Below are 20,636 nucleotides of genomic sequence, written 5' to 3' on the forward strand. Positions count from 1 at the left end.
GGAGAGCAAAGGAAAAAATTCACCTACTGAGTGCTATCAGCCACGTCATAGCAATACTGCGGTGGATCTTTGGACAATTATGGATGTGCAAATGTTCTAGAAATCACACCTGCCTACCCTTGGCCAGCCCTGGTAAATCATACCCCTTGACTTATTGCAAGGTTATGCTTAAAAATAAAATGCACATAGTAATTTACAGTTTATATCATCTAGAGAAATTTAGCAGGTAATTTAAATGGTGATTTCTGATTAGCTGAAATAATATAAATATAATAATGTTGCTTTAATCCTATTATTAAATATAGACCATGTGTTACATGTGTTAGAAGCTAAGTTCCAGTAACTGGAAGTGTATTCATTAGTTGCATGGTTGTTTGAATACAAGCTGGTGATGTATTTGTTAATCCTTTGTAATACTGTTTTCAGGAAAAATTGTTTTACTATGCAAACTAGTCACTGTTAGTCGCTTACTATACTGTAACCAACTTGAAGTAAATTGTCACTGTCAGCAGTGCTTCCTGTTAAATCAGACCTTACAGTAAAATGCAAAGTCAGCTTATTAAATCTGTTGCCCCTCCCCATGTTGAAAATCCAGTGTTAGAAGAACAAAAATATACCTTTGGGGAAAAATTAACAGTACAGTTTTGTGCAAAATGTATATCACATTAAAATGTCACTAACTGTTCCTCAAAGTCAATGTCCCTACCATAGTCATATGTCTTTAACACAGTCTAAGGTAAATTTTTTGGAGGGAAGCCAACTAACCAAACTGCATGTTTTTGAAATGTGGGAGGAAACGGGAGCACCTGCAAACTCCATGCAGATAAGTGTTCTAGTCAAGATTCGAACCTGGGACCTAGCCCTGCTAACCTCTGAGCCACCATGCTGTCCACTGTTCTTGCAGTTATTTTCTTACTTAACCCCATGGTCTTCATTGACTTGGTGAAATTTTTAACAGCTCCCCTTCGCAAAAATCTTTGGTTACAATGTGTTTGTGGGTTTCAATACATGAACCTATTCAAACATTCAACATTTCAAGCTTTAACTAGGTCAGCTCATACACCCATTTCGTATTGTTGAGCCATTCATTGGTGGATTTGCTACTGTATTTTGGATCACTATTGTGTTAAAAGATCCATTTCTGCTTCAATTTTTGTACAGAGGGCCCTCATTCTTATCAAACACACTTTGCCATAACGTCAAAGCAGCAAATGAAACCCTAAACCTTAACATTCAACATTTTTAATGGGGCTCTTCTCCTGAAATGCAGTCTTTGGTTTGCACTAAATATGTCAACTTTTACAGTGAACAAACAAATCTTTTATTTATAGGATTACAGAAAACCTATTTTGAGCCTAAACAAACCATGGCAATCTGTAGTCTTGCTTTAGTGATCTTTTTGGACAGAAAGTCTTAATCCTGTCACACCGCCTATGAAGTTTTTATTGGTGCAATTTGCATTTTTCTAATTATAGACGTATGCACTTCAGCACCAACTTTTGCAAGAGTTACCTTGCAGTTCCTGCAATATAATTTTGGAGACCAAATTTTAGCACCAAACAACTAGCTCTTGGGAAAAATTTCTAGGCAAGTCAGTCTTGGACAAATAAGCAGTCATTATTAATCTAAACGATTTATAGAATATTTTCCTTACAGTGAAATGTTTAAGCTCAAACAATTTGGCTATCTTTTTAAACCCCTTACTAGACTTTTAGGCACCCAGAACCTTTTTTTCTGAGGACCTCTTTGATTTTAATAATAATGACACCACATACACACCAAGGAAGCATTTCGATCTTGGCATTATGACACCTCACCCTTGAGATATGAGGTTAATTATCAGATTCCACCAAAAGAGGGTTTTAATATTGGCACCTAATCTAGGACACCTGCTTCCATCCATGGATTGGAAGTGGTGCACGTTTGTTAAAATAGACCGTCTTAAGGCACTGTTCAAAAAAGGATTTATTGTTGCCTGTACAAATATGCCAAAAAAACTCAAGGAGTAAAAATGCAATCCAAAGAAGGAGTAACAATGCAAACCTTCTGCCAATCCTGGGATTGATTAGAATGCAAAATCACAAGGGAAATGCTTTTGAAGTGGTCTGGAGTGTCTCTGCACAGATTCTGGGGTACTCAACATTTTCCTGAATCACATGGGAAACATAGCATGCCAAACTTTGCAATGCAGAAGACTAGTATTAGTTTTCCTTACAGGTATGTCTTTGTTGTGTTCATATTTGTGATTTATAAGAGAACATTTTTTGTAAATTCTACAGTTGTCTTTTTGGGCTGTGTATTGTCAAGAATATACATTGAAGGAAAGGAAAATAGAAAAATTCTGCTCCTAAAAATTTAACAGCATGACAGCTAATACAAGACATATGAATCACAATGCCAACACTCAATATACAAATTTGTACAAATAGGCAGATTTCTCTGGCAGTTACAAGGCTAGAAATGTCACATATATTTATATATATATATATATATATATATATACACACACACACACATAAACACACATATATATATTCAGTGAGGGAAAGAAGAATTTGATCCCGTGCTGATTTTGTATGTTTGCCCTCTGACAAAGAAATGACCAGTCTATATTTGTAATGGTAGGTTTAATGTAGCTGTGAGAGACAGAATAACAACAAAAGAACCCTCAAAAAAACAGTGCTAAAAAGTCAGAGCTTGATGTGCATTCTAATGAGTGAAATAAGTATTTGATCCCCCTATCAACCAGCAAGATTTCAGGCTCCCTGGTGTCTTCCCTGTATGCAGGTAATGAGCTGAGATTAGGAGCACCCTTTGTAAGGGAGTGCTCCTTAATCCAAGCTTGTCACAGTACCTGTATAAATCAATTAAATTCCAAACTAGCCACCATGGCCAAGACCAAAGAACTGTCCAAGGAAGTCAGGGAAAAGATTGTAGACCTACACAAGGCTGGACTGGGCTATAAGACTATCCCCAAGCAGCTTGGTGAGAAGGTGACTACAGTTGGCGCGATAATTCGCAAATGGAAGAAAAACAAAATAACTGTCAATCTCCCTCGGTCTGGGGCTCCATGCAAGATCTCCTCTCGTGGAGTTGCAATGATCATGAGAACTGTGATGAAGCAGCCCAAAACTACACAGGGGGAACTTGTCCATGATCTCAGGGCAGCTGGGACCATAGTCACCAAGAAAAAAATTGGTAACACACTGCGCCGTAAAGGCCCGAAATCTTGCAGAGCCCGCAAGGTCCCCCTGCTCAAAACAGCACATGCACAGGCCCGTCTGCAGTTTGCCAATGAACATCTGAATGATCCAGAGGAGAACTGGGTGAAAGTGTTGTGGACGGATGAGACCAAAATTGAGCTCTTTGACATCAACTCAACACGCCATGTTTGAAGGAAGAGGAATGCTACCTATGACCCCAAGAACACCATCCCCCCAGTCAAACATGGAGGTGGACACATTATGCTATGGGGGTGTTTTTCTGCTAAGGGGACAGGACACCTTCACCGCATCAAAGGGACAATGGACGGGGCCATGTACCATCAAACCTTGGGTGAGCGCCACCTTCCCTCAGCCAGGTGATTAAAAATGGGTTGTGGATGGGTATTCCAGCATGACAATGACCCAAAACACACGGCCAAGGCAACAAAGAAATGGCTCAGGAAGAAGCACAAGAAAGTCCTGAAGTGGCCTAGCCAGTCTCCAAACCTTAATCCCATAGAAAATCTGTGGAGGAAGCTGAGGGTTTCAGTTGCCAAAAATCGGCCTGGAAACCTTACTGACTTGGAGAGGATCCGCAAAGAGGAGTAGGACGAAATCCCTCCTGAGATGTGTGCAAACCTGGTAGCCAACTACAAGAAACGTCGGACCTCTATGATTGCCAACAAGGGGTTTGCCACCAAGTAGTATATATAATGCTCGTAAATTGTTATGTCCTTTTGGCATTAAAAACATATTTACCTGCCCAGTTTCAACCTTTTCTGACAAGTACACTGTACCTATCATACCACAGGCTGCTGGGAATTAATTAACTTGCCATCATGCGCCATTCCATTACATCATTCTGGCCTGGCCAATCAAGATGGCCAAATACCTGAACCCAGATGAAAACCGGGTGTGGATGGTGGCGCCTGCGAAGGAGTGAGGACAGGTGAGTGTAAATAAAAAACTGCCAACCGGCTGGTGAGTGCCTGCTTACAATTTTTAATGTTTAGTTCCACTTTAAAATACCAGATGTGTAGTAGCATAAAAACAAAATGTACGGGTTACAAAAGACATACAATCATAACAGTTGTTTGCAGCACTATATTACAAAAAGACAACAATATAATAAGCACCTTTATGTTTGTAACAAATCACTACATATAGTACATACAATATACTCCATAAGTAAGCCAAGTACACCTATACGATTGTACACACCAAATCTGATTTATTAATGAAATTTGCTTGAGCAGGATAAATACATTTGCCCTTACACACTACTTATCAAAAACCTGTGAAAGCTGTTGGTCACATGAAAACAGAATTCTTTCTACAACTATGATGGGGGATGTATATAAAACAGTGAAAGTGTTTTTAATTTTCTTATCAGGTACAGTTATTGAGAGCAGACATGTCAGTACTCATCCTGCTCATTTTAGTAATCACATAAGATACAACAACTTTTAGCCTAAAAAGTAACAAAAATGTGTTAAAGAGTGAACTCCAGGGAACAACCTAACAATGCAGATAAATAAAATATGTAAAGGAGCTGTTGTACCGGAGTTTTGTTTGTAATTTTTTTCCTGACTTGGATTTCTTTTCCATTTGTTCTGCCACACAGAATAACTCTGGGAGGGCAGGAGACCTGACTTTTCTCTGCTGTAGCTAGGTATCACTAACAGACCTGATTTAAAAAGAAAAATTGTAAGTACCTAAATTTGACTTATATCCGTCTCCTGCTTTGCATGATAAACACATTCATGAATCTTTTACAACCCTTTATCTCTATAATGTTCTCAAGCTTTCAACCTGAATTTAAATCAGTGCCAGCGTAAAGCTGAAGACATGACTTTTCCTGCTGTCTGCATCAACAACCTACATTTGCTTCAGTCCTAAAGTGCTATGGGCTGTTTGACATCGCAGTGGTAAACTTTTCAAAACCTGAACAGATATTGGAAAAGTGGTTTATGTATATTTATTATTGTGAAAAATGCAAATCTAGTATAACCTGGTATAAATTAATGCACATTCCCCCTGCATATTGCTTGTTAAATCAGACCCTACTTTAGGTTCATGGTATATCAAGCATGATCAAATCAACTCATTATTCTGAATATGATATCACTTTATAGATATGAATAAATATGCTGCTAAGGAAGATGTCTGAAGTATACAATTACAGAGTATATCTGAAAACACACACACATATACTTATATGATTAATATACTAACATCATGGTATATTAGGATGATTACGTATACATCTAAAACATAACAAAGAATAGGGTTCACTTTTAAAAGCACATTGGGCATGATTTATTAAAGCTCACCAAGGTTGGCAAGGATACACTTTCATCAGTGAAGCTGGGATACAGCAAACCTGAAATGGATCTGGTCCAGGATTGAAAACATTAGCTAACAAATAGAACATGACTTTTAAGAAATCTATTTCAGGTTTGCTGGATCACCCAGCTTTACTAATGAAAGTGTATCCTTTCAAGCCTTTGAGAGCTTTAATAAATCAGGCCCAATATATTATTTAAAAAGTGAACATTCACTTTACATTCCCTTTAAAACTAAACTTCAGTTAGATGTATATCAATATATTTTAAAATGAACATTAGTTTTGTATTCACTATGGGCTCTATTGATAAACAGGGAATCTGACATCCCTAGTGGGAATCTTCCAGGTCCAAGTGTTTTGGTACCAGTAATTGATTCTCACCAGAAAAGGTCTAAGGCAGGGGTAGGCAAACTTTTATGGCCACTAGGCCATTTCAGGGGTGGACGGGAGTACATTAGGCCGGACTCTGAGTCCCGCCCTAATGGCTCCACCCACCACCAGGGAACGGCCAGGGGGCATTAGGCCGGAACAAACTACCGGCTAGGCTGTATCTGGCCTAAAGGCCGGAGTTTGCTGACCCCTGGTCTGAAGGAATATCAAATTCCCTGCTTTATAAATAGAGCCCCAAAACACCATTACAATTATTTATTTTTTTTCTGCAAGCAGTGTAAGTATTTAAAATTGACTTGCAGTCCCTGTACAAAAGGATTCTGTGTGGCAAAGGAAGAAACAGAACCAAGGAGCCAATCAGTTCATGTTCAAGAAATACTGCACAGTAAAACATGAAGGTGAGCATAGTAAAAGTTTTTTTTAATATAACATTGTTTGATTGGAGTTCTGCTTTAAATAATTAAACATTTACATTAGAGTTTTTTAGTCAGAAGTTCTCAGATATCATTTTTTTACCATACAGAAGCCTTTCCTTGGGTACTAGATACCTCATTATTTGATCTTTTATGGTTTTGTGTATTTGCAAGACCTACATTTAGAATGCTTAGTTTGTAATAAAATTACTAACACACATTCCAAGTTATTTTTATTTTTAATATCAGCATGGCTCACTATTCTTTGTATTGGAAAGTGGCTTGAACTAATTTATGGATGAATAGTTAAACAGTGTTTCATTAGGAATTTGGCAGGGAAATCCATTTGCTTGCCTGAACCTGTTTAATACATAACTTTCTATTTCTCGCATCATATTTGGCATCATCGCACCCAAAGCTGCCATCTTTAGTGTTTGTGTGCTACTAGTATCCAGTACAATAGGTCATTGGTATTTTATGTACTCTTATACAATTGTGGTCATGTGGTGGCTTTATATCAGTCCAAATAGAACCTCCCCTTTGGGGCATGTTTGGACTAGCAGTTAAAACCCATGACTTTTACAACTCCCAGTAACAGGAGGTAAGGATAGGCTTTTAGGAGTTTGCAAATGCTTGAGAAGGTGTTTGTTTGCAGTAGCTTAGCCTGGCAAAGTCATGCTTTTCTTTTTTTTTTTTCAACTTCTAGTCTTACAAAACACCTGAAACCATTTTTAAAAGGGTTCCAAAAGTAGCCAAAAGAAGTTCTAGTTAAAGTCTATAGAGGTGATGAGGGCAGAAAATCACCCTTGGATGCTGCATGTAGCATCTGTAAAAAACATGTGCCAATGCCAGCACAGGCAAATGCCTAAAAAAAGCAATGAGAAAAAAATGAATCAATTCAAAAGTCAAATATTTTATGGGGTAGCTAAATTCAGTTTAGTCTGAACATGCCCTTAGTGGACAGAGGACAAGGCTCAGAGTCACATATCCTCCTCAGTGTAGTTTTCAGAAGGTAATGAAGGAAGTTTTTGTGAGGTCCTTTTTGCAGAAGGGACAGGTAATGTGCCATCTGAAATAAAATAACCTTACCTGCCTGATAAAGAATTTATAAATAATTCTTGATTGCACTCACCTGTCCTCACTCCATGGCAGGCTCTGCCATTTTTCATCCAGTCTTTTTCCTGGTGTCTGGTTTTCATCTATCTCTATTGGGACAGGTTGACGAAAGTACCGCACATGCCTAAGTTGGTCCAGTCATTCAGAGTGGCCCTGGAGGGTCCCAGGACTCCTGGCATAATATGGCATTCTACAATGAGCTGTGCATGTGAAGATCAGTTCTTTTCAAGGGGAGGATAGTGAACAGGTGGGTAAGTATGTTATTTGGATAAGGAACCTGCCCCTTCTGCAAAAAAAATCCTGCCTGTTCATAATTTTTCATAAGTGTGGGAAAATTGTCCCACTTTAATACTTTTAGTATTTAATATTTAAAATTAATATTTATTTTAGAATTTAATACTTCAGTTCCCTTAATAGTCTCTGAAAAAAACAAATTTCAATGAATGATCTTACAGCAGTGATTTGTAGCGGATACAATAGTGATCCTATAAGCACTTTTGTTCTTAGCAGTACTGCAGTAAGTGGAAGAGCTATGTCACAGCGAAGAAAAAATTACCAGGTACAAAACCTACATTATTCAATCAAGGTTCTACTTTATCAAGCAAAAAAGAAGCTTTGTAGGCAGCTACAAATCATTACAGAAAACGATGAAAGATCTGCAGTTAATACATGTCTCTGCCGTAATTATCATTAGTATGACATCAGTAAAGCACATGAGCAAAATCTTTTCTTTTGTAAATCATGCTATTTTCAGTGCTGGGACTTAGAAACACTTTTTGTTAATCTCTTCATCCATAATCTAATTTCATAAAAGTATAACTATGCTTTCCTTAAATCTGCTGTAACTCTTCTATACACACAATGTATATTATTAAACAGCTGATATTAAAAAAAAAACTACCTTTTTTGATAGGTTGAAAAAGGCACTCTTTATTTCACTGCTTGTTGCTTTTCTTCCAACACCCAGCACCTGGTAATGGTCCTGCAAAGCAGATCTAAAATGAAAAGAAATGTTATGATGTCTTGATCACTGTAATCCAAGTCCCCCTTACTTATTTAAACTCAGCCTAGGGTTTTCCTAGAATAAAGAATCACTGATATGTAGTCATGTTAAAAATGTATTTAGCGATTTTTAATACTAACTTCTGAATGTGAAGTTGAATTCCAGAAGTTTCATGTGGTTTACTTACTTATTATGCTCACAACATTTAAAAAAGGGCCTCTGACAGTCTATGATAAAATCATATCTAATGTTGCCTGCATTAGAAAACTGAAGTATACTTCTACTTTATTCCAAAGCCACAGCCTCAGACCCTTTTGGGAATGTTCTATGCGTATGTTCCTGCCACACACTATGGTTTCTTGCTAAAAAAGTCTAATGCAGGCCTCAACACTCTAACAGAGGCAAAACAGGAGACATGGACCACTGAAAAGGTAAGTATAAGGTGAGTCTCTAAAAGAGAAATGAAAGCTATAGGTAGGAATGGAATACAGGCTCCAAAAGGTGAATACTGTATATCTGTATCAGTTTTTAGCATTTTTTGATTTCCAAATTCCAGGCTGTTCAGATTGGCAAAGCTTTAGCACTTTCTCATCATGTTAAAAATCAACTGATCCCCCTCCCTCTTTGAACAAATTCTAATTAGCGAACGAGGGGGTACATCATAGTACAGGGCCAACAGGATGAATGTATGAGTGGAACTTAGCTGCAAGCTCTGACACTACCTAGAACAATCAGAGAATTCCCTACTCAGAACAGTCCAACATTCATACTAAGAGGATACTAAAAGCCCCTCTGGGTGCCCATCTGTCAGCTTTTAAAGTGACAAGATATTCTTGGTATACAAAGCCCCACAATGTCATTGAATATTCCTGTTTTAAAAGCTAATCTGTATCATAAAAAAAATCAGTTGATACCTTTGTTAGGAAAGAACCCCTAAAACCCATCAGTTGTTCAACATGGGTAACAGCTTGTCTCTTATATGACAAGAATATTAAATACATATTATATATTTATATTAATATATATATATTTATTTACAATGCACCCCCTGCATGTAGGAACAAAGTTACCAGGAAAATGAGGAAAGTATAGTGTAGAAGTAAAAGCATCTCACCGTGCATATGTTGCAGCACACCGCTGAACACCAGACGTGCATATCTGTAAACTTCTTTTACACAACTCGTGCCTTAACATCATTGACTATCAATAACCACTGTGGGCTAAGGAAACGTGTAATTATTGATCAGTAAAAATGAACCAGATGCCAAAGTCGAATAATGAAATTAAAATTATAAAAACATTTGTGAACTTTACTAATATTTTGTATTTCTGCATGAATTCATCATAAAATGTGGTTTAATCTTCATCCTTAAAAAAAAAAACGAGAAGTGCTGTCCTGGCATTTCCTAGGAGGTCTGCATGCAAATGCAGCCTGTCCATAAATGCCTGATACTGATACAGTGTGTGAGAAACAATGCTGTGAGCTGGGAAGTCCTCTATTCTGCCTGATGTTTACTTTTCTGTTGTCATGTTTATTTATGCAGACTTACAGACTTATGCTGAACTTACATAAGTAGTGTTAAAAAGCAGTTTAGTGAGTTATGGTATTACAGGGTTGTACCTTCTGTGCTAACCACATGCCTGCACAAGCACAGATACAATGCAATAATGGTAAGGTTTTTCATTCGGTCATCACAGAACAGGAGAGCTGGGGTCACTGTTGTTAAAGTGAGCTTCCAGATTCCAAATAAGCTTCCCACAAGCAGTGGGGTCATGGTGTGGGGTTGAGGCCTTCCCCTCCAACAATGACCCTTGCCACTACTGGGGACAAGGGGGGTCTGGTTTGCAAAAGTAAAGGGGGCTACATTTTGCCTCCTTCATTCTTTGGAAATTTAAAGAGGGGAACACACATGCTTGCTGCCCCCATTCACTATCCAGGAAGGTCCCAAGCCCATGAAAAGGTCTAATTTTAAAAATGGAAGAAACACTGCCATTTTTTAAATTTATGAAACAAAAAAGGCAAGTGGTAACACTTATCATTCAATTCGACCATGAAGATGCATTTCCCAGTTGAACTTTAACCCCCCTAGCGGTAATTCCGAGTGTGACTTGGGGTGGATTTACCATGCACGTCTTCTTCCTCCGATCTCCAGCTGACGACTGCAGAGACAATCTCCAGGTGACGTCGGAGCAGGCGGAAGGAGTGGCAGGAAATTCATATAATTTTGTACTGGATTCAAAACAAAATCGCTGTATTGAGTCCAAGACAAAGAAATCCTTATATAATTTATATATATCATTTTATATATATATATATTTATATATATATTTATTTTTTTTTTACACGCTACTGTACAGTTATATTACATGTTTCACAATTTTTTTTATTTAACAGATTTTTGTGTTTTTTTAATTTAAAGATTATTAAATTTATTAAACATTGGACTTATTTCGGTGAGTTATGCCTAAGAATTATAGGCCTACAATGTAAAATAAATTTCCATGCAAAAATATGTAACGCTTTTTGCATGGAAATACGAACAGAATTAGAACGCTAGGGGGGTTAAAGGTCAATTATTCTATGCTCATCTCTACTCAGTAGAAAAGGGTTCACATACAATATAGACACTGAAGGTAATATATTTTCTTGTATTACTCTCATTTTGCTTTTTGAAACAGATACAATTTTATTATAGACTTAATTTAATGTAATCTAAATTTCACCCAATACTATTGTTAAGAAATGTTTGCAGCTTCTGTTCTGATCCCTATTATACGCTAATCATTATAATTACAATATAGCTACTCAGTTAAAATAAAAAAAGTAATATTGCTAAAATTGTTTTAGAAGTGTTTTGATCTGCTGAGTAATCTGTATGATCTAGCAAGTAATCACTGCTATCAGGCCACTGTTTACATTCCTAATTAAATCGCAGGATGTAATTATCATTCAATAAATGTCACCATCATAGTTCTAATCCAGATAACCATGTAAACATCTGCTAGTGCCAGGGAATTTTTGGCTTACAGTTCAATGTATAATGTGTTGCCCTAGCAAATATGGTATACATCTATTACAGGGCTGGAGTCATTCTCCAGAAAATAAACATAAAATGATGGGAACAGACAAGGAGGAAAACAAACAATCACATGTGGCAGATTACATTCAGGGCAAACATATTGGAAAACATGCAAGCCAAGCAGTACAAGTGAAAGCCATATACAGAATACCCACTCTCCTTACTCCAATTCTCTGCTATGGATGAACTTTAATTGCTGCCTGCGTCCTCACTGGAAGATTTCCCTTCCTTATACATCATGAGGACTACTGCATCAAGATTAAACATGAGAAAAATCCATAAAAATTGAGGTTGCTGGATCAAGAATGGAGAAGGAATTTTTCAAATGTAACAGCTGTTTTAGAAAAGGAATTTCTCTTTCTATGTATTTCTTATTGTAGCTGTGGGATGGAATCAAAAGCAGGTCTCCCCAATGAGAAGCAAACATCAAAAAAAAACCTGGCAGCTTTATTAACCCTTCATTACACTACAGTATTTCAAACTAAAAACATATTGTAGATGTGCATACATTTTGAAACAGAATGGCTACCACGTACTTGTTTAATAAAGTGAAACTTTTCAGAATTTACAGCATTTAGGTCTATTTTGAACAAATCCATCCTACCAATGATGTTGTCATAGGATAATGTACACTACTATTGTTTTAAAGAACTGTTATCAATGTTAGATCTTTACTTCCTTCTTTGACTACAATGGACACATTTCCCTCCACATAGGCAGCCATGGCTCTGTTTTAAGACAAACTCTCAACTTCACATTTGTGGAGAGCACTTCCATAACACCTATATATAAAGTGGGGTTTGATGGCATTGAAATCCTCTCTTTACTAAAACTTTTTATCTAAAGTGGATATTTAAACAGAAGGAGCTATTTCAAAATAGACACAAAACAAAGGAGAACCTAAACCAGAAATAAATTATAGGCACCTAAAGAACTAAAGTTCCCCCAATTGCATTCCAGAATCCTCTAGGAGCCCCATAACCTGGTTCCCTGGCTGGTATGCTAAACTAACAGCTTCATTACTTTCTAAATCATCAGATTGGATAATTTACATAAAGTAGTAATTCTGACCCATACTTTCCCCATGAATGTATTTATCCTAATGAAGCCATGAAAAACATACATTTAGTACTTTCAAAAGGAGGTTTGCAATATTACCCCAGCCTTTCTCTCAGTACAGATTTTCTTCAATCATTTGCCTTAACTCTCAGCCCAACCACCACATATCCTTCAGCCTCATCCTACCGACCAACCATAACTGTAAAATAGCCATTAGTTGTGGCAGAACAAGCTTTGGCTGTTATACATCAAAAATCCTGCAACTAACATTGTTAAATCTTGCTAAGAATTTAAAAGTGAAGGTAAATAATCTGTACATAAACGTAACTATAAACTTTTATATATGAATACAAATCCCACCTGAAGTAAACAAAAAATAAGTTAACACAGGCTCTATTCATGCCATCCAATGCTGCTTGTATACTGGTTAAATGTTGCATCCAAATGTACAAAAAGCATCCACAGAATTTATTTACAAATGGGGGGTTTATTTCCAAGTCATAAAAGTAACATCTAGAACAAAAATTTAATGATCCTTTGAGAAATTTAAAACGAAAATGAAAATGTAATGATCCCCAACGACAAAATATTGAAAGATATATGAACGAGTGTTGTACATACAGCGCCGTTCTGCTCTTTGGCATGGGGGGAACGAGCCAGCCGCACCCTGCTGCGTTCCTCCTTGTGTATCCCCCCCCCCCCTTTTTAGTTTTTTTATGTTCCATTGTTTCTACCTAAAATTTGTATGCTCTATATTCAAAAATCAGAAAGAGTTTAAAAAAAAAAGTGCAAGGTATATACAAGAAAACATAGTCACTATTCATAACTTACTCCTATTGTTGGTGATACTGCTCTGTTTTCTAGCTGTAAGAGGTTATATTTGTAGCATTTACAGGAATCTGGTGTCTCCTGACAATTTTGGAAAAATATAATTTGCTCTTTCATGACATTCTGTAAGAAGATACAATGTTGGGGAATAAGAAACTTGGATTTCTATCAAATGCTGCAATTCAAACATGTCACACCCTAGAACTCCTTGCTGGCTGATTGATGATCTATATCACTGGGAATAATTATGAGCTAACAAATTAATTGTTTGTTTACCATCTGCAATACCCAGGAAAGACTTAATGGAAAGACACTATAAATGTTGAGTAATTTATCAATATGTTGAGTAATAAGTCACTTTAAAATTCTGGAAAATGCAGGTAAGCTTCCAGTCATGAGAAGAGTTCAGTTCCCTGTTATTAAGATTAATGTGATTGGGAAAACTAATTCTGCTAATGCTAAATACTAACAGTCCTAACGCCTGTGGTGCTTCAGCATTGGATTGCAATAACGTACCAAATAATACTGTTCTTGGAAGTTCATATAAAGGACTTGATTTGTTGTAATTCTATTAATGCAGGGGTCGGGAACCTTTTTGGCTGAGAGAGCCATAAACACCACATATTTTAAAACGTAATTCTGTGAGAGCCATACAATATGTTTAAAACTAAATACAAGTAAATGTGTGCATTTTTTGTAAGACCAACACTTTTAAAATACAATAAGTCTCTGAATTCTGTTTAATAACGTTGTTATGCTGTTGGTAACCAATGATTAATAAAGTACTTCTTACCATTAATGTGACTTCTGGTGCTGCATGGTTTTGCTGATGGCTTTGTAGTCTGATTGATACGTGGTGAGGTTAAGTTTCATGCAGGGGTTGAGACTTCCATCCGTTAAACGAGATCGTAGGTTGGTCTTAACGTTCTTTAAATGTGAGAAAGACTGTTCACATGCATACGTAGAGCCAAACATTGTCAGTACAGCAATACTCACACGCTGCAGTGTGCGGTATGTGACGGGAAGCGCGTTCCAAGTTTTGACAATCAGCTGGTCCGCAGGTTGAAGTTTTTTCATTTCTTCCCACTTGTGTTTGCTCGCCAACTCTGCTTGCTGTTGTGCAAGTCTTTCCAAATCTTCATTCAGTGACTTGAACTTATTCACCCACATGTCTGAGGCCTTCAGGTCAGCAGCTTGTAGCTCTAAACCTCTGACGGAGACACCGGGGATGTAACTCAGGTCGGCGCTGTCCACTGCACACTCATGTGGATGGTTGATGAACTAAAAAAGACGAGTGCGCTCACGAAATTCTCCAAAGCGCGCTTTGAATGACTGCAGGAGATTAGATGTGAAGCCCGCTAGCTGCTGAAAATCAATATGTTGAGCAGGGTCACTTGCTGTGCATGCATCTTTAAACTCTCCTAGTTTTTCAAAGTGTAGTAAACGACCTGTTTCAATGTCGGCGATGAAGACTTCTAGCTTGTTTTCAAATGCAAACACTGCTTTTGAAGCGATAAGACTGTATTTCCAACGCCTTGCCTTTTCACATTGAGCTGGTTCAGATGTTCAGTCATGTCCATGAGTATGTAGAACTTCAGGAGCCACACAGTGTTAGCTAACTCAGGATGCTCGACGTTTTTCATTTCAAAAAAAGTCCAGATTTCGCTCAGACAAGCCGCAAAATGGCTGAGCACTTTTCCCTCAACCAACGCACATTGCTGTGCAGAAGCAGACCAGGATAATGATTCCCAACTTCATCCAGCAGTGTTTTAAACTGGTGATCATTTAAAGCTCGGGCAACAATAAAGTTGACCACCTGAATGACCAGCGACATCATCTCACAAAGCTGCTCGCCACACATCTGAGCACAAAGCGCCTCCTGATGTAGGATGCAGTGAAAACTTAGGATGGGTCTCTTTTCATGTTCAGGAAGCGCTACGAATCCTCTGTTTTTCCCCACCATGCAGGGAGCACCATCAGTACACACCGAAATAAGTTTATCCATCGGTAGATATTGTTCTTTAGCGAGCTCAGTGAAAGACTTGAATAAATCCACCCCTCTTGTTGTCCCTTTCATAGGCAAAACAGCAAGACTTTCCTCACGTAGTGTGTCACCGACAGCATACCTTGCAATCATGCTGAACTGGGATAAATGGCTTACGCCTGTTGACTCATCCAAAGCGGGAGAAAAGAATGGTGCTGCATTTATGTCCTTCACTTGTGTTGCCTCAATTTGATTTGCCATCATGATGGTACGATCGTGAACAGTTCTTGCCGACAGAGACATGTCTTTTATTCGTTTGATTATCTTGTCTTTATCAGAAAAGTCGTCAAAAAGTTCATTGGCAACATCAAGCATGAATGTTTTGGCATACTCCCCATCTGCGAATGGCTTTCCGTTTCTCACAATTGCTAAAGCACCAGCAAAGCTAGCCGAATTACAGTCACCTTGCTGGGTCCAAACAAGAGTTGCTGCTGACTAGTTTGCACTCTGCACAGTAGCTCTTGACATGCTTTTTTTCTGCTGTCCCCCGCAGGATATTTCGATGCAAATGTAGTACGGCGTGTGTTGAAGTGCCGCTTTATTTTTGACCGTTTCATCGATGCTCTCTCCACAAAGGTGAATTCCTCTGTCCATTCCTGCTAAAAAGTACGATACTCATCTTTTTTTCTTTTAGCCATCTTCTTCAATAAAAGGGTTTTTGCAATTAGCTAGCTAACTGAGGGGAGGAGGATACCACCCCAGGTAGTGGTCCTTGGGGCAGGGCAGAGGTAATGAAGGCAGGGTAGCCAATTGCTGGTGTAGCTGGTGGAATGGACCCTTACAGGCCCTCAGGGCAGGTTAGGCCCAAGCCGGGGCCTCGATTTTCGGCCACTGGTGGAAAGTGGCACCGTGCCTGAAATATGCCTCGTACCTTGTTGGGGCCACAAACAGGGTGCCAGCCCAAGATGAGGACTGACCCAGCAGAGCAGGGGCAACAGAAGCAGGATGCAAAGCGGTGCGCCGGGATCGCATTCGCATGGGCCGCCTACGGGAGCTAGGCGGAAGCCGGGGCCTCGATTTGCGGCTGCCTGTGGAGGACGATGCGGCTTCAAGCCAGTTCGGCCGCGGATGCTGTGGGGCAAGGTAGGGTGGGTCCCAAGGATGCTGGATGCAGATGCGATGCGGAGGGCGTGTCCTGCGCTCGGCGCATAGAAGACGTGTTCTAAGGCTTAAAGATTTGGCAGTGAGCCAGCTGCAGCCATCAAAAGAGCCACATCTGGCTCTCGAGCCATAGGTTCCTGACCCCTGTACTAATGTATCTGTGAAATCAAAGGCTTTAGTTTTATTAGAGAAGGTAAATCAAGCAGAACAATATTCAAGAAAGAGTTCAGAAGTGGCAGTCTGCTTGGACTACAGGTTACCTTCATGTACTTTAAATAATATGTATGTGCAGACGTCAGATAGATGTCAGATTTCTGTAGCTGTAAATGGTCTCTCATGACCATTTATATTGACAACAGAATGAATGATCATTGTACACACATCAGTTTTATGGAAAGGAAGTAGGGAGGGAGGGAGGGGTGAGCTGGCAGCACCCCATTGTGTTTTCCTCTATAGTGTTTTTTAATTCACTGGGATCCAGGGAACGGACCCCCCTTTTAGCTTTACCTTTACTTACTTAGAAAGCACATCATGCATGAAAATTAAGCATCCTAAATGCACCCTGCATCAAATTTTTTTTAATGCTAATTTGCCTATCCAATTAATACATGCAAACTCAGGTATAATGTATGAAAACCCCAACAATGAACTTCCCATTGCTACTTTTTTGTCTCTTTAATATTGTAATAAATGTGTTTGTTACAGGAGAAGTGGGAAAAATAATCTGCTGTTCCTGACAGAAATCTAGTAAATTCATAACTTTCTGTGTTCTCTGCGTCTGTGTGCTGCTCTTTTTCAGTTAATTTTGCTGCATCTTATGTATTGAAACTACACTTCCACTTATGTTATGGAAGTGAAGAGGGGCGGGATCCGCAGATACAATAAAATGTATGTCTTGACAATGCTGCTCCTCCTCTATTGACTCATTGGGCCTGATTTATTAAAGCTCTCCAAAGCTGGAGAGGATACACTTTCATCAGTGAAGCTGGGTGATCCAGCAAACCTGGAATGGATTTCTTAAAATCAACTGCTATTTGTTAGCAAATGTTTTTAATCCTAGACCAGTTCCATTCCAGATTTTTGGATTACCCAGATTCACTGATAAAAGTGTATTCTCTACAGTTTTGGAGAGCTTTAATAAAATATTCCCAGTATGATAGAGGGTCGTCACCCTAGGACTGGAGGAATATTAATGACAAGATCACCTGGTGGAAAAATTAGGTAATTAGAAATTATTAAAATTATGTTTTCCTTGTAAAATTTAAATTCCTTATGTTACCCTTTGCTGACTTTTTCTTTCCCCATTTATGGGCATTCTAAAGAATTCATTACATAGAACCAGTGACACCAATATTGGTATTTTTGCTTCTCTGAGCAATGCAGAGAGATCATAGCTGGTAGGAGGGACCAAATGTAGTTAAATAAAAACAAAACCGTTAGAAAAATACTGCCAATAAATAAATCAAATCTATTTCTGATATAAGATATAATCAGACAAAGCAAGTAGTAGTAAGGACAGGTCAATGCATCACTGCCAGTCATCCTTGGTAAGAATTTTTTCCAGGTAGCCATTCAGAATGTAAGCATTGCTGGAAAATCAGTGGATGTTACAATGTTCTGGGCAACACTGACATCAACGCATGTCCAAAGCCCCTTGATATTGGTATTAAAATTATTAAGTTCCTATTACTTCAGCAGCAATTTAATGTGGACCTCACACAATAAAGCAATGTGTACATCAGGGACCCTCTCTCATTATTAAATCAATGCATTAAATTAAAAAATGGAAAAACAAAATGGGGAAACATGTAGTAAGTATATTCACCTTCCACACAGCAGAGGGTGATGTCATGATCCTTACAATGATATTCAAAAAGTATCCTAAATAGAGTTGCAGCACTATACTAGTGTCATGGTATTAAAATACCATTAAAATTATTAATAAACAATATTTATATAGCACCAACATATTATGCAGCGCTGTACATTAAAAAGTGGTAACAAATGACAGACAGATACAAACAATGACACAGGAGGAGATGAGGACCCTGCCCAGAAAAGCTTACCATGCACATTGGTACTGGTACTCTTACACCACTGATCACACTGGTTACTAACCATAGCAAACCTACTGCTATCTAAACAACCATTACCCAGCTGCTCACAGTGAACCTTTGGGAATTGTAGAGGTTAACAGACAGTTTAGAAGGCATGCACAGGTTACATAGTAGGTTAGGTTGAAAAAAGACTTAAGTCCATCAAGTTCAACCACTAGGGAAATAAACATATCCCAGGATTAAAACCCTATACGACATGGTTGGTCCAGAAGAAGGCAAAACAACCCCTGGTACAATTTGCTTCAACAGGGGAAAAAAATTCCTTCCTGGTTCCATGTTTTTTTTACTTTAAAGCCTTAATACCCAGTTATATTCTGTGCTTGCAGAAAAACATCCAGCTTTTTCCTAAAGCAATCTATAGTAGTTGCTGAAACTACTTCCTGAGGGAGCCGATTTCACATTTTCACAGACCTTACAGTGAGGAATCCCTTCCTTATCCAGAGCTTAAACTTCTTTTCCTCCAGACGTGGAGTGCCCTCTTGTTCTTTGTAATGATCCCAAAGTGAATATTAGGGAGAGAGTTTTCTATATGGACCGTTTATATATTTATACAGGGTGATCATATCCCCCCTTAAATGTCTCTTCTCAAGGGAGATTAGATTCAGTTCAGCAAATCTTTCCTCATAGCCTCATTAGTTGCCATTCTCTGAACTGGTGCCCAAAACTGGACTGCATATTCCAGATGTGGTCTGACCAATGCTTTGTACGGGGGCAGGATAATGTCTCCATCTCTGCAGTCAATTCCTCTTTCAATACAAGAAAGTACTTTACTAACTGTTGTTAGCCCCCAAGTGCATAACTTTCCATTTATCTATATAAATGTAATTTGCTACTTGGCTGCCCAGTCAAACAGTACATCCAGGTCTGCTTGTAGATTATAGACATCCTGTATGGACTTAATTACATTACATAGTTTGGTGTCATCTGCAAACACAGAAATGGTACTTTTAATCCCAAACTCTTTATCATTTATAAAGATGTTAAACAGTAATGGTCCCAACACTGAACCCTGGGGTACACCACTAATAACCTTAGACCTTTCAGAGTATGAATCATTAATTACAACTCTCTGGATGTGGTCTTTAAGCCAGTTCTCTATCCATTTACAGATTGACTTTTCTAAACTTATCAACCTTAACTTCTAAATTAACCGTCTATGTACAGGTGAGATTCTCTCATTGTTTTTCCAATATATTAGAAAAAAATAAAAAGCAGAAAAAGCAGAGAATCTCACCTGTACATATTCCTCAACACATGACTCTGCAAACTGGTAAAAATGTAGTATGAAAGACGAGGCCCTGGTGTGACAAGCAAACCTTAAGCACTATTGAACCTGTCCTTGCTTCATGGCCAATATCCTCGCTCTTCTGTGTTTGGATCTCAGCCTATGTTGATTGGTCAGGCTGGAATTACATAAATCTAACACATGCACATGGGAGCTCACCCATCATGCTGGGGATTGTACACCGAGCTGTGCATGTGATGCTCAGGCAACATTATAAAGCAGAAAGTGAATAGGCTACCAAGTTTGTTTTTTTGTGCAGAAGGGATATTACTAGTCCTTGTGAAAAACATAACCTGCCTGCTCCAAGTTTCTGGGTTATTGTTTCAAATAAACAATATGGCTGCCCCCACGATCACTCATTTTAAACTAGTTGACAACATGAAGAACCACAACCAGTTAATAGTAAAAACTTCTGTAAAGAATGACAGTGCCTCTTTAATACGTGGTTGGAGGTGGCTGCTGCAAAACGGCTGTCATAACACATTGGTTAGAGACTACCAGCACACTAACAAGAAGAAAAATGATTGGCAGGACACGTCCCTTCCTAAAACTCGGCTTCAATCTGATTGGCCAACACAATGACCTCTGTTTTGTACATGCACTTTTACAGTCTACAATCCGTGGGAACCATGGCACTTCTCCCTCCTGTC

At 38.5% G+C, this 20,636-nt stretch overlaps 1 protein-coding gene across 2 annotated transcripts in view; it reads right to left on the reverse strand.

The window, feature by feature from the left end:
- The window catches only part of DNAJC4 (DnaJ heat shock protein family (Hsp40) member C4), a 40,351-nt gene that overhangs the window by 19,572 nt on the left and 143 nt on the right, over positions 1 to 20,636 (reverse strand). The window contains exons 1-3 of one of the 2 annotated variants that reach the window (XM_072421486.1): positions 10,597 to 10,677; positions 9,587 to 9,692; positions 8,371 to 8,464 (exon numbers count right to left, since the gene is read on the reverse strand). In XM_072421486.1, coding sequence (XP_072277587.1) covers positions 8,371 to 8,464; positions 9,587 to 9,669 — 177 coding nt within the window. In that variant the 5' untranslated portion in view covers positions 9,670 to 9,692; positions 10,597 to 10,677. Of the gene's footprint in view, positions 1 to 8,370; positions 8,465 to 9,586; positions 9,693 to 10,596; positions 10,678 to 20,636 lie in introns of those variants that run through there. The other variant, XM_072421485.1, reaches the window with a different exon arrangement.

The sequence above is a fragment of the Pyxicephalus adspersus genome, chromosome 9 (assembly GCF_032062135.1).
Source record: "Pyxicephalus adspersus chromosome 9, UCB_Pads_2.0, whole genome shotgun sequence".
In the NCBI taxonomy this organism is placed as follows: domain Eukaryota; kingdom Metazoa; phylum Chordata; class Amphibia; order Anura; family Pyxicephalidae; genus Pyxicephalus; species Pyxicephalus adspersus.